The sequence below is a fragment of the Quercus suber genome, unplaced genomic scaffold, assembly GCF_002906115.3.
Source record: "Quercus suber isolate HL8 unplaced genomic scaffold, Cork oak 2.0 scaffold_240, whole genome shotgun sequence".
NCBI lineage: Eukaryota > Viridiplantae > Streptophyta > Magnoliopsida > Fagales > Fagaceae > Quercus > Quercus suber.
In genome coordinates this window covers 522,527-535,407 of record NW_027069697.1, presented here as the reverse complement: position 1 = coordinate 535,407, position 12,881 = coordinate 522,527, and the positions used below count along the sequence as shown (strand labels likewise).

Genomic DNA, 12,881 nt, shown 5'->3' with positions numbered 1-12,881 from the left:
CTACATTTTATTTTTACTGCTTTTAATACCTATCCTGAAAAACGCTTCTCATTTTGTTTCCTGCCGTTATATCAGAAACGAAAAAAGCTAACGTAGCAAACAGCAGAAATAAATAATACTAAATTAATATCCACGTAACATAAATTAATAATAAAAAATATTTTTTTGCATTAAAAAATGCCACGACAACATTTAAATTAAAAAAATTAATTTATTAATTTTAACTAAATAAAAAAATTAAACACAGAATTAAAAACTAAAAATCATATGAATTGAAATCTAATTGTGTCTTGAACAAGAACAATAAAAACACAAACCCAAACCCAGAAATATTAAAAAAAAAAAAAAATTACAGATCTAAGCAAATTGCAACAAAATACAAATTAGATCTGGAAAAATCAACAAATCAGAGAATTCAAGTCTCACAACAATAAATAAATAAATAAATAATCAAAAGGACTAAAATGCTCTCTGCCTCCATTCACGAAGAGCAAAACCTTCCTCTGGTTCCATTTTGGTTGGTGGCGAAAGCATCGGACCGTCGGAGCTGAAAACGACGTCGTTTGCAAGCTGAACGAGCTTCACTGCTTGAAAAGAGTCCGTACAATCAGATCCAGAACTACGAGAATCAGACGGTGTACACCACGCTTCAAATCCTCAAGTCGTGGATCCACGTGAGTCAACAGATGTTGAAGTGAGTCACTAAGTGAGTCGAAGCTCAGAAATTCGAAAAGGCTGCGAGTGACTGTTATTTGATCGAGCGGATCTGGAAGCTTCTCTCCGAGATCGAAGATCTTCATGCGTTAATGGACCCAAATGATTTTCTCCGACTCAAGAACCAACTCAACGTTAACTCGATCAACGAAACGCAACCGTTTTGTTTCAGATCGAAAGCGTTGGTGGAGATTACGAAGCAATGCAAGGATCTGAAGCACAAAATTCTGTACATACTAGGCGTTGAAGTGGACCCTAAATGAGGACCAAGGGTTCAAGAATAGTCAATGAAGCTTTACAGCAAGAAGAGAGAGTTGGAGAAGGTTTATCTTCTTCAAGCTTTACAGTACCACAAACTGAGTAGTCCCTTTTTCTTTTTTTCTTTTTTAATTTCTGGGTTTGTGTTCTTGGATTTGAGATTATGTCTTGTTGTTCTTGTTCAAGACACACTTAGATCTCAATTCATATGATTTTTAATTTTTAATTTTTTTTATTTAGTTAAAATTAATAAATTAATTTTTTTTAATTTAAATGCTGACGTGGCATTTTTTAATGCCAAAAAATATTTTTTATTATTAATTTATGCTACGTGGATATTAATTTAGTATTATTTATTTCTGCCGTTTGTCATGTCAACTTTTTCGTTTCTGATGTAACGGGAGGGACCAAAACGGGAAGTGTTTTTCAGGATAGAGACTAAAAGCGTAAAAATAAAATCTAGGGACTAAAATGAGAATCGCCTGAAAATGTAGAGACTAAAAGTGGCTTTTCGCCTTTTTTTTTTTTTTTTTTGGCATGTTATTTTCAGCTTATAATTAAGCTTTGTTTGGATAGCTTATTTTTTGTCAGTTTATTTTTTATCATCTTATTTTACTATTCAGTTTATTTTTACTATTATTTATAGGTCCCACTATATTTTTTAGTACTATTCATGGATTCCACTGTACTATTTCAACTAACTTTTTCTTTTATCTACAGTACTTTTAGCAAAAAAATTTCTTCAGCAAAATAAACGACTCTCAAATAGACCTTAGTGTGCGTTTGGGAACCGATCACAAATTAAAATTATTTTACTATTCAACTTATTTTTACTACTATTTATGAGCCCCACTATATTTTTTGATACTTTTCATGGGCCCTACTATACTATTTCAACTAACTTTTACCTTTATTTATAGTACTTTCAAAAATAAGTTAATAGTTTCAGCAAAATAAACGGTATCTAAACACACCCTTAATATAGCCCATTCCGTCAATTTACTAAATAGACAATGACCCTAAAATATAGTGACTAAAATGAAATTTTTGCCTTTTTTTTTTTAATGAAATAATCTTTATAGTTAAATTATTGAGCTTGCCCCATATTCCCTTAAAAGTTATCATGATCTTATTTTTTTTAAAAAAAAAAAATTATCATGACTTTTGAATGGAGTTTTTGGTGTACCTTTGTATTAAAACATATATTCCTCTCTCTTGTGTGTGTTTACCAAAAAAAAAAAAAACACTATTGAGCACAATCATTAAAATCACCCCTAAAAAATTTCTCCACATGCCGTGTAGATTAGAGTAATGCATTTTCTTCCAATGAAATCAAAGAGGATTCAAGTGGAATAATTTAAAATGGGACAAATCAACATGTGAATAAATTGGGGTAATGAGGTGAAACTGAATTTCATAATATTTTTTCTCAATAAATTACCCATAAAAATGATTGCATTTCATCTAAAATTGCAATGCATTGGGTTGAAATCAAATTTTTTGCTTATTTTAGCATGGTCAAATAAACATGCATATTCATGCATAATAGCAAAGTTTATACATTCTTAGGGATTGGTGCATTCTTGGTGTAAAACTTTATGATATGTTTAAGTTTATTTTGCTCTTTGATTTATGTTTGTTTTATTATATTAAGAGTTGGGGATAAAGAGATTTAAATCCTAACTGTTTGTTGAAAATACAAAAAGTGTCAAACAATTAAGGTACAAGCCTTTTAGCTTCTTTGATTCATGCTTACGTGGTTCTTAGAGTTAAATTATTTGATCATTATTTCTTGTCAATTTTAATTTGTGTAGTGAATTATAAATATGAAGTACCCAAATTTATTTATTTTTATTTATATGTTATGTCCAAACTAATTGTATGATACATGTACAAGTCTATTTATATTGGTCATTCTACTCTATAAGTTTGGTTTTAGAACCGAGGAGGGTATATATCACATTTCACTGATTCACGATCAATAACTTTAATATATGAACTAAGTTTAAGAAACCTCGATTTAGCCATAATATTCTCTTTTATTAGATCGTAACTAGAAAAATAAGTGAAGATTCATCTTCACTCTTCAAGCTCCACTGAGAGAGATGTCTTCACTCTTCAAGCTATGCTGAAATAAGTAATACCCAACAATAACAATAAATTTCCCATTAATGTGAAACACATCACAATCTATTACATTTTAGAGAACTCTAGAGAAATGAGAACTTTGAAGGACCATTTTTTTTTTTTTTTAATTTTACAAATGAGGGTATTCAAATCTCTTTTAGCATCTGAATATTCCCCATGCATATGCAACTTTGAAGGCTATTGATTGCTCCCATTTTGAACCCATGAGAGTGACAAGGTCTTCTATCCCTTTGAGACAAAAGATGAGAGATATTTTTGTTCATCCATTCTACATAATGCATGGTCTATACTAGCGACTTAGAATATTCACAACAGTGGTTGTAAAACCACTCAAAAGTTATTTCACCAACTTAAATCATTAAAATCACGCAACATTGAAGCTGCTATATCTAAAAAAATTTCCCATTTAGCTACAATGAACTTTTACTAGTAAGTGTTTATGGTAGCAATCAATATTTTGTATTTTAATGGGTTTTATTGTCTCTCTCCTCACTCATTCTCTCACTCTCACTCTCTCTCCTTTGTTTGCCTTTGCCTCTCTTTCTCATCCCTCTCTCTCTCACTCTCTGGTGGTCCAATCAAGATGGCAATGATGGTGGTTCAATTGCGGTTTGTGGGTCACAATGGCAATGGTTCAGTTGCAGTTTGTGGGTCATAATGGTGGTGGTTTGTTGGTCCAGTTTGGATCATTAGGTCGTGAGTCATGGTGGTGATGCAGTTGTGGATCACAATTTGAATCATTGGGTTGTGGGTCAAAATTTTGTTTTTTGTTTTTTTTTCCTGGATGGTGGTGGTAATGCAGTTGTAGGTTTGGTGGTAAATGGCAGTGGCAATTGTTGGCCAGTTAGGTTGTAATGGTCTTTGGGTTGTGGTGGTAGGTGTGGCTATTATTGGATAGTTGAGTTGTGGTGGTATTTGGGTTATGGTGGTGTGTGGGCTGTTGTTGGCTAGTTGGGTTGTGGTGGTGGTGGTGGTGGTTGTAGTTGTTTCTTGTGGTGGCTGATTGGGTAGTGGGTGGTTGGTCCTATCATTTGGACGGATTTTGTTTTCTTCCCAATTTGGCAAAAAAAATATAAGGGTGGAAGGGGGCTTGAAGGGATTTTTTTTTTTTCCTTTTTTTTTTTTTAACTTTAATGTATGATTAGTTCTTTTTAATAAACTTAAAACAATTTTCAATTTTTATTATTAATTTTGACTATTATCATTTTTTTTATTGTAACAAGGATTTGAGAGTAAATTTATACAAGCGATATTTTTTATTCCCTTATTTTTCTTATCAACCAAACAAAAGAGTTTTTTATCCTTTTATTTTTCCATCCTCCAACTAAACACACATGTAGGAAAACTAAATCTTTTTTATTCCCTCTTTTTTTCATCCCTTAACCATTTCCTATCCCACAACTTCTACTTCTACCAACCAAACAAAAACTAAAATTATATATTTTAAATCTAATTAATTTACTTGATAGGTTAAATTTCTAATTAATTTACTTGAAAATGTGCTTAAGTATACTTATACTTTGAAAAAATTGAAAAAAAAAGTGGAAAAATGTGAAAAATATGAAAAAAAAAATATAAGGTTTTAAAAAACTATATATAAGAAATAAAAGTTAAAAGCCACAGCTGATGCCAAAAAAACCATAATTGAAGTTATGGATTAAGAACTAATAATAATTTGCCATCTATAATTCATTTTGTTGTGAAATGAATAATAGTTATGTTAAATGTCAATGCATTAATCTTCTCAATGGGTTTAATATTTTCCGCGCTCCCCCAGAATGAAATAATTAAATAATATCTTCAAATCTCTCTTGGGAAACATGCTTTTCTCAGCAAAATTACAGCATTAAGCATAACGAACAGCTCGAACATGGTAATTAAATAAACCAAACACATACCATATCACAATCAGAATGCAATGCTGGAATCAATGGTTATGTTTATGGTTATAGGTTTTTTTTTTTGTTTCCTTTTTCTGTTCCAGGTCAGAGCACTTTAAATAAGAACTTATACATCCAAGCTCCATGTATAATCTCCACACGTCTTCAATAAAAAAATACTGGAAAGACGCAATATTTCTTTATCTCACTCTTGAATCCATTGGAATGGAATGATTTATATCGTTACCCCTTTCCTAAAGATAAATCAAACACGCATGAGATTACATTGAGATCTAACCTAATGTAAGAAATTTTATTATTTGCCCAAAAATAGAATAAAATACAATAATCCTTGAAAGAAAAGGTTACTGCTCCACAGACTTGAGCGGTGTAAACAATTTTAACTCTAGTGCAAAATAAAAAATAACCCTGTCACCTCCAGTGCACAAACTGAAAGGAAGCCAAACCCTAAAGTAGGGAGCTAATGTATAATTTGACACAATTTTGTAGCAATATTTTTTGACAAAATGATTATTACTGTCGGACATTTAAATAAGGACATCTAATGAACCATTCAAACGCTACCTCTATATTCACAAACATACCTTCGTTGTATCGACCAGTTTTGCCGCCATTGTTATTCTCTGAACAAAATCTTTAGAGCACAGGTAAATAGAGCTCCAAGCAAATGGGTATCTGCCCAATTTCTCTACAATATCTTTGATTCTTACAGATTGAGAAGCAGAAATAGCTGTCTTAAGAAACTAGTAATGCTAAGTGCAAGCTCTACAAAGATTGTGGTATGAATTAGTGAAAAAATCAAAAAAGACGTCTCTATTATCAGTTTACAGCAGTGACTGGCAGAAAAGGAAAATAAAAATAAAAATCAATACAGGAAAGAAAATTCACTATTTACAGTAGATACACAGCAGGTGAATTGGTGAGATAAAAGCAAAGGATCAAGATTAGGTAAGACTGGGTTAAGCCTAAAGGTGTCTAATGATACAAGGCAAAAGTTAAAGCCGTGAAAAATTGGCATTGCAGACAAAATTTCTAGTGCAAATTCAATTTTTTTATGGGAACGGATCATCTAGTCTGGACAGAAATCCCCCACAACAGTAGACATCATTTGGTAAACAATGTATTATCCATCATTCTGCAACACAAACTGAAAAAGTAAGAGGCATATTAAGCCCATAGATAGGGAAAAAACACTTAATTTTGCTATGGATCAACAGTTAAAAAGAACAAAATGGGAAGAAAAAACTTACTCGTACTAATCTGCATTCCATCCAACTAGTGCGCTAAAGACACAATGGTAGATGAGCAGGAGGTTATAATTCCATGGTTTGTTGGTAGATCCAGTTAATTCCTGGGCATCAGAATGTATCTAGTGAAGAAATCTAATTGAATCTGTCATACTTTTCTTATCACTAATGGTAAATTAAATCTAACTGAAATCATATCTATCAACATAATAGTGCCTCTCAAAAGCAAACAATGTTCAGCAAAGATAGGATAAAGCTCCATTCAAGTTTTCCCAAATCAACATTTTTTGTAATTCTTTCTCTGTAAACAATACTTTTGCTCAGTTTAGTAGTAAACCTAGAGGGTACTTTAAAGAAGCATATAAAAAAGATGATTCTGGGCCAGCTAAAGAACCTGAAATTGTAAGTCCAGTCGGAAAGCTTTGCTTGTCAAATTCAAAAATACATGCTTTAAGTTTAACATCAGTATGCTTTTCATACATGTATCTTCTCATGCAAGTTGAAAAGACTACAGCAAAATGCTAGTTCAGAAGGATTCACATGGATTAATAGGATATTAGATTCTTGTTAATATAATTGTCATTGATCTGAAAATGTTAGGAAATATATTTTAAAAAATTAAAATCTATTTCTCCATCAATTTTCTGTATTTGGTTCAGCAACAAGGCAATCTATTTATAATATTTGGTAATATCTTTAATAGTAATGACTTCTCTATCAAGACACTGCATTTGGATCAGCAGCAAGGACATTTATGCTAACCTATAGTCTTGCTTTTTTAAAGAACTTTTCCAAGCAAGATACTAGACTAAAATCTAACCTAAACCCACCTCTTTTTCATTTGGGCCAAGACTCAGACTCCAGAATTTATATATCAACTTCATATCCGCATGGAAAAAAAGAAATCCTCTTCAATCGGTTTCTTTTGCAAGATGACATGCCACTGTCCAACAGTCATTGGACCATTCTGTTTTTGCAATTAAGATTTTTTTTAGCTATCCAACAGAAATGTGAAATGTTTTGTGTCTTAAGTTCAAATTCTTTCCTTCCAGTTTGTTTCATTCCATCACTTAGGCTGCAAATTAATTATATTTGCTAACATTAACAATTGAGCAACGGCTCTTGGGTTTAACTTATCAGTAGTCTCTGCACTATCTGCAGTATCACAATTGTTTTCATAATCATCACTTATCATGTTTATTTTAATATATTCCTGCTAACTCAACTCAACTAAAATTTATTTAGAAATTCTCAGTCTTGACTTTAAGCAATGCATCTTAATAGTAGTAACTGAAAAAATTTCAATGCATGAAATTTAAGCATTTAACTCACAAGTTTCACATATTAACAGTAAGACAGATGTTATCACTTGTCAAATTGATTCCACAAAATTCGCTGTGCACTTAACCATGAGTTATAACTTGATTTCACTCCAACAAATCCCAAGACAAGAGACATATTTAGATAGATATAATTAGGTCACAAACAGATTAGAAAGTCAGACTATGCTTGATTTCATCTATCTAAATGTTCATCAAAATTTCACATTTAGGAGCTAGAGGAGGTTTTGTAATGTAAACTTACTCTTTCAATAAAATTGAACACTCATTTTGGTGTGGATGATGCCCTGTGTTCCAGAAATTCCCAAGCATTCTGCATAGTATTAGACACAGGTTTTCCAAATTCCAACAAACCCCTAATCCATTTAACCCGGTTTACAAGTTCTTCCAGGTCCATAACTGCAACTTCTAACGTATCAGAACACATGGAATCTAAAGAAATATTTCCATCCGCTTTTATCTTCTTTGAAGACCCAGAGTTATCATATTTTCCATTCCTAGACGCAGTTCCCACCATATCAGCTGACACATCTCTAACAATGTCTGAGCAATTGGTCTTTCCAATTCCATTCTCTTCCATATCTAACTCCAAATTTGTTTCAGGTGTTTGTGTCTCCTTAGATGTCACAGTGATCAAAGGTCGCTTCACCATTCGTTCTGATGCATCTGGAAGTTGTAATGAGCTAGCTGAACTATGAGAAGAAGAAGAAGAATTACACTTAAGCGATGCCCTAGTAGTAGCCTGAATTCCCTTTCTTCCTTTGCCTTCGGCTTGGATCATCAAATTTGGAGCCCCAGCAACTTATATTAATCCGGTGCCAATCAAATTCAAATTTGAAACCAAGTCATTAAATAAACCAAACCAATCAAACTCAAATTTGCCAAGAGCCTTGTAGCTTAATTGGCACCTCAACATTTTGTAACTATCTCAAAACAATTAAACCAAACAGAAGTATAGGAGGCATGGATATAAGATCAAGTGGTAAATGATCAAAGTAACTAATCACATACATCTGTAAAATGTCCAGCTATGTAAAGACAGAACCACTAACTTCTATAAGGTCACGTACAAGTATAAGCCACCTATTGTAATACTTGCTCCATCCTGAAATAAATGTTTGATTCTAAATAATAAAAAAATGTGAAAGTTTAGTAATATTCCTAAAAAAATTTCACTTTATAGTTTATATTACGTGTGGACACAACTTTAAATGAGATTCTCATTTTCTTATGACTAAATTGAAATTTGCACCCTTAAAGTTAAAGAGTCATTTTGATATATTCCCCCTAATGTTTAACAATTTGGATCCCTAACGTATGCCATTTTTTGAAACAAGTCCTTCCAGTCATTGATGAGCTAGCCACTAAATGCCACCAAAGCCTGCCACATGTGAAAACCATGAAACAAGCCCTAGAAAAGGCCAGTGATCCCCTAAAAACTGTTATAGCAAAGAACTCTTCCAAAACTGATGGCTCACTAATCCAATGGGCAGAACAATCTCTGGACTTCAGTTTAAATCAAAGAGGGCATTAGAGTGATGGTGCAGCATGATTAAAACAAAGGGCTTCAATAGCTCCCAACTGATGGTGCTAAAAATATATGCACAGAGAAGGACAAGTAATTATAGATTAGAGTTTAAGATAGAGATTGAAAAGAGAGGTTTACAGATGGAAGGTAAATGGCGTATTCTTTCATCAGTCAGCAAAGGGCTTGGTGTTTCATGCTATCTTTACAAGCAATAGTTCACCTTGTACCCAGTGTTGTTAAAAGCAAGCTTAAATCTCAAAAATCGAAGCCCAATGTCTGAGCGGCGAGTACTTTGCTTGCTTGAAGCAAAGCTAATTAAGTGAAGCGTGTCTCAGGCATTCTCTCTCTTCTTCTTTTTTTCTTTTTTTATTTTGTGCTTTATGAAGAAGCAAAAAGCACACTAAGGTGCGCTGTTTTATTTTTTTGCTAAAATATATTTATAATTAAACTTAACTCCTTGATCTAGAAGGAAATGTCAAGAACATTGAATTATTAAACAAACATTATTCTTAAGGTGCTGTATTACTCACAATTTTTTGTTTATATATCGAGACAATAATTTACTATTCCTTTGGTTTTTGGTCTTTGCCTTTTGTATTTATTTTGATGAACCATATACTTCATTTGATCATAGCTATCCTGATTACGTATTTTCATAAAGCACAAGAGAATTATACAAAATGTTCTGTTTAAACTTGCTACGATTGGATTATTATCATATTGCCATCCATAAAAAATCATTATCAATTATAAAAATTTTAAGAAATTGAAACAACCGTAAAATTTGAAATTACAAATTGTGCAATTGCATTATCCATTTTAACTAATTAACAAAACATATTACTATTTTAAATTTATTAGTTTTTTTATTATATGCTATGTATTTTTTATTACAAATTATTATATTTATATTTGACAAATATGCACTTTACTTACTTGCACTTTGCACCTAGACTCCAAGAGAGTTGTACACTTAAGTGCGCTTAATGCTTTTACCAAAACTGCTTGTATCAACACTTGTTTGCATAATTTTTTTTAATGTAATTATATTATTATGAAATGTTAGTTAAAATGATAATCATTTATGAAATGTAATTGTATTACATCTATCTTTAACGTTAAGTAATTTTTAGTTAAATTATTTATGACATCACTATTCAACCTCAATTGAATCCCCAATCAAATCTCTAAACCATCTCACTTTAAAGGTTTCCTCAATGATTCCGGGGCTGTTTGATACCTGCTTTTAAACAACAGTTTTCAGTATTTAAATAACAATAACATTTCTTACACATATTTCTATAACACTCAAACACATATTTCCACAACACTGAAAACTGAACAACAATACTTAAACACTGCTACCAGACGGGCCCTCAATTTTCAAAACAGTAGTTACAATAGAAATATTGGTGTGAATTATAAGGTAATGCCCCAAATTTAGTAGCATCAACCCTCTCTCACCATAAGTTGTGAAATTTACTGAAATTTTTTTTAAATATTTAATATCACATAGTAAATTTTGTTAATTTCTTGATAAGTTTTTTTTAATTTCACAGTTTATTCTATTTATTTGTAATTATATTATTTATAACATCACAGTCCAACTTTAATCAACCTCTAGTCAAACCTCTCACTTTTTCTCAGTTTTCTCAACGGTCCGGTTTCTAAACCACAGTTAACCATTGATAGTGCGATTACCATGGTCCTAAAAACTCCAACTCATAGGGTATATATCTCCCTCAAAAATGAGAGTAAAGACATATTCAATGTGCAGTAAAAACCAAATGCAGACAAAGGACTGATCATGCATTCCCCAAAATGAAGAATATAAAATGTTACGCCTTCAATGACCTAATAGAAGGACTGCAGGCTAGAGCTCACAAAGCCATTGATTATGAAATATGCAGTTCCCAAAATTCATATACAAAATTAAGACAAGTGTACACAAAATTGGCAACAATTTAATTCAATCAATTCCCAAAAATCGCATCCCTACCTTGAGTGAAAGGCTTAACAATCCGAGCACAACAACGATCATTGCCCTTCTCCTACAACCACCAAGGCATTGCAAACATAAGTAACACAAGAAAAAATAATTACCTAGAGGTGAGTCTAACATATCTAACTCTACACCTACACCTACATGATAAAGATTCATCACAGAACACAAGGCATGAGTTGCATCAGAATCTACAGAATAATTGAAGATAAAATTACATGGACAGCACATTTAAATCTAATAGAGTATCCCTTTGGGATAGATTATATTCATTTACTTATTTGGCGTAAAAGACAAGTTGTACCCAGAAAGAAGTAAGGCTTTAAAAATCTGCACCTATACAAATAAATGGGAAAATAAACTATCCCAAACACACAACAACAGAACCACATTACAAGCAAGTTACATAAAATTTGTATAAGCCTCACTCAAAATCAATTAAAAGTTGAATAGCACATGAAAATGTTATAGTGGTCTTCATTCAATCTCTCTAAAAGACAAGTGACCAAACCCAAGTAATTTCAGCTTCTAGTAAATATTTCATTAATTAAATGCGAAAGTGGCGTAACCCAGGTACACAGGATGTATACAAAACTTACACCAGCATTGAGTATAAAAAGTATAGCTATCAAGCATCTCAAGCAATTAGAGATATCCACAGGTTGGGTTAGTGCTCATCCTGGACTCAACCCGGACTCAACCCAACCATTTCTGGTGGGGAAGAACAGAACCCGCCATTGACCCTGAAGGAATGGAGATTCGGACAACTCTGGTCTCAACGGATGGCGATTTGAGACGGTAAAATGGCAGGGAGAGCAGATCTCGCCGGATTTGGTTGATATCTTGTCAGATCTGGTCGAAATCTAACCAGAACCTCGTGGAGGATTGCAAAGAAACCCTTATATCACAGAGAACGGCATCGGAGAACAGCAGAGATTGGTCAAATCAGTTGGATTTGGGTTTTCTTTTAACAACCGTCGCTCAACCCGGAAGCCATCTGATTTTAGCGGTTATCAGTCCAGTTTGAACAACCCTACCAGGAATATTAGCAAAAGAAAAAAGACCAAAAGCTCACTCACTCAAAAGATACTTGCGGAATACAAACTTTAGATCTAGGAACAGATTTCTCACAACCATCAAAAGTTTTAGCCTTCTCTCTCCAACTACACCACATAAGACAATGCGATATCACAATCCAAATAGCTATTTTACTGCATCTACCTAACCTGCCTTGCCAACATGCTATAAACTCCACGACCCCCTATGACATCATCCAATGAACCCCAAAAAAAACAAAAACCCTGCTTCAAAGCTTTCACGCTACAGGGAAAAGAAGAAGTGATCCATTGTTTTCCTAGCCATCTTAGACATATAAAACTAATCTATAAAGATTACTCGCCTCTTTTTGAGATTATTGACTGCTAAAATTTTCCCCAAAGTGGTTGTCCATAGAAAGAAGTCCACTTGGTTGGGACTTTAGGCTTCCATTAGCTCTTCTAAGGAAGAAATGAGCAGGCTGGAGGGTGTGATACTTTATAATAGAATTTAACTTCGAAGACATTCCATTTAGATGGAATCCAACATAGTATCTGACCCCTCCTCACCTACTCGGAATCAATAATGTCCATGAATGCTACCATGGATTCCAGCTCCAAATCCCACTGATCACAATAGTAATGACCTGGTAATAATTATCCCTAGAAAATAACAAATGATCTGGCTACTGAACCCTCCTTATCACAA

General features: G+C 32.9%; 1 protein-coding gene across 3 annotated transcripts in view; it reads right to left on the bottom strand.

Moving 5' to 3' along the window:
- Positions 1 to 6,271: 6,271 nt before the first annotated feature.
- The window catches only part of LOC111998443 (uncharacterized), a 31,810-nt gene continuing 25,200 nt past the window's right edge, over positions 6,272 to 12,881 (bottom strand). For all 3 annotated transcript variants that reach the window (XM_065780589.1, XM_024030534.2, XM_024030536.2), the window contains 3 exons: positions 11,136 to 11,187; positions 7,853 to 8,409; positions 6,272 to 6,372 (listed from right to left, as the gene is read on the bottom strand). In XM_065780589.1, the coding sequence (XP_065636661.1) occupies positions 7,874 to 8,409; positions 11,136 to 11,187 (588 nt within the window). In that variant the 3' untranslated portion in view covers positions 6,272 to 6,372; positions 7,853 to 7,873. The remainder of the gene's footprint in view (positions 6,373 to 7,852; positions 8,410 to 11,135; positions 11,188 to 12,881) is intronic.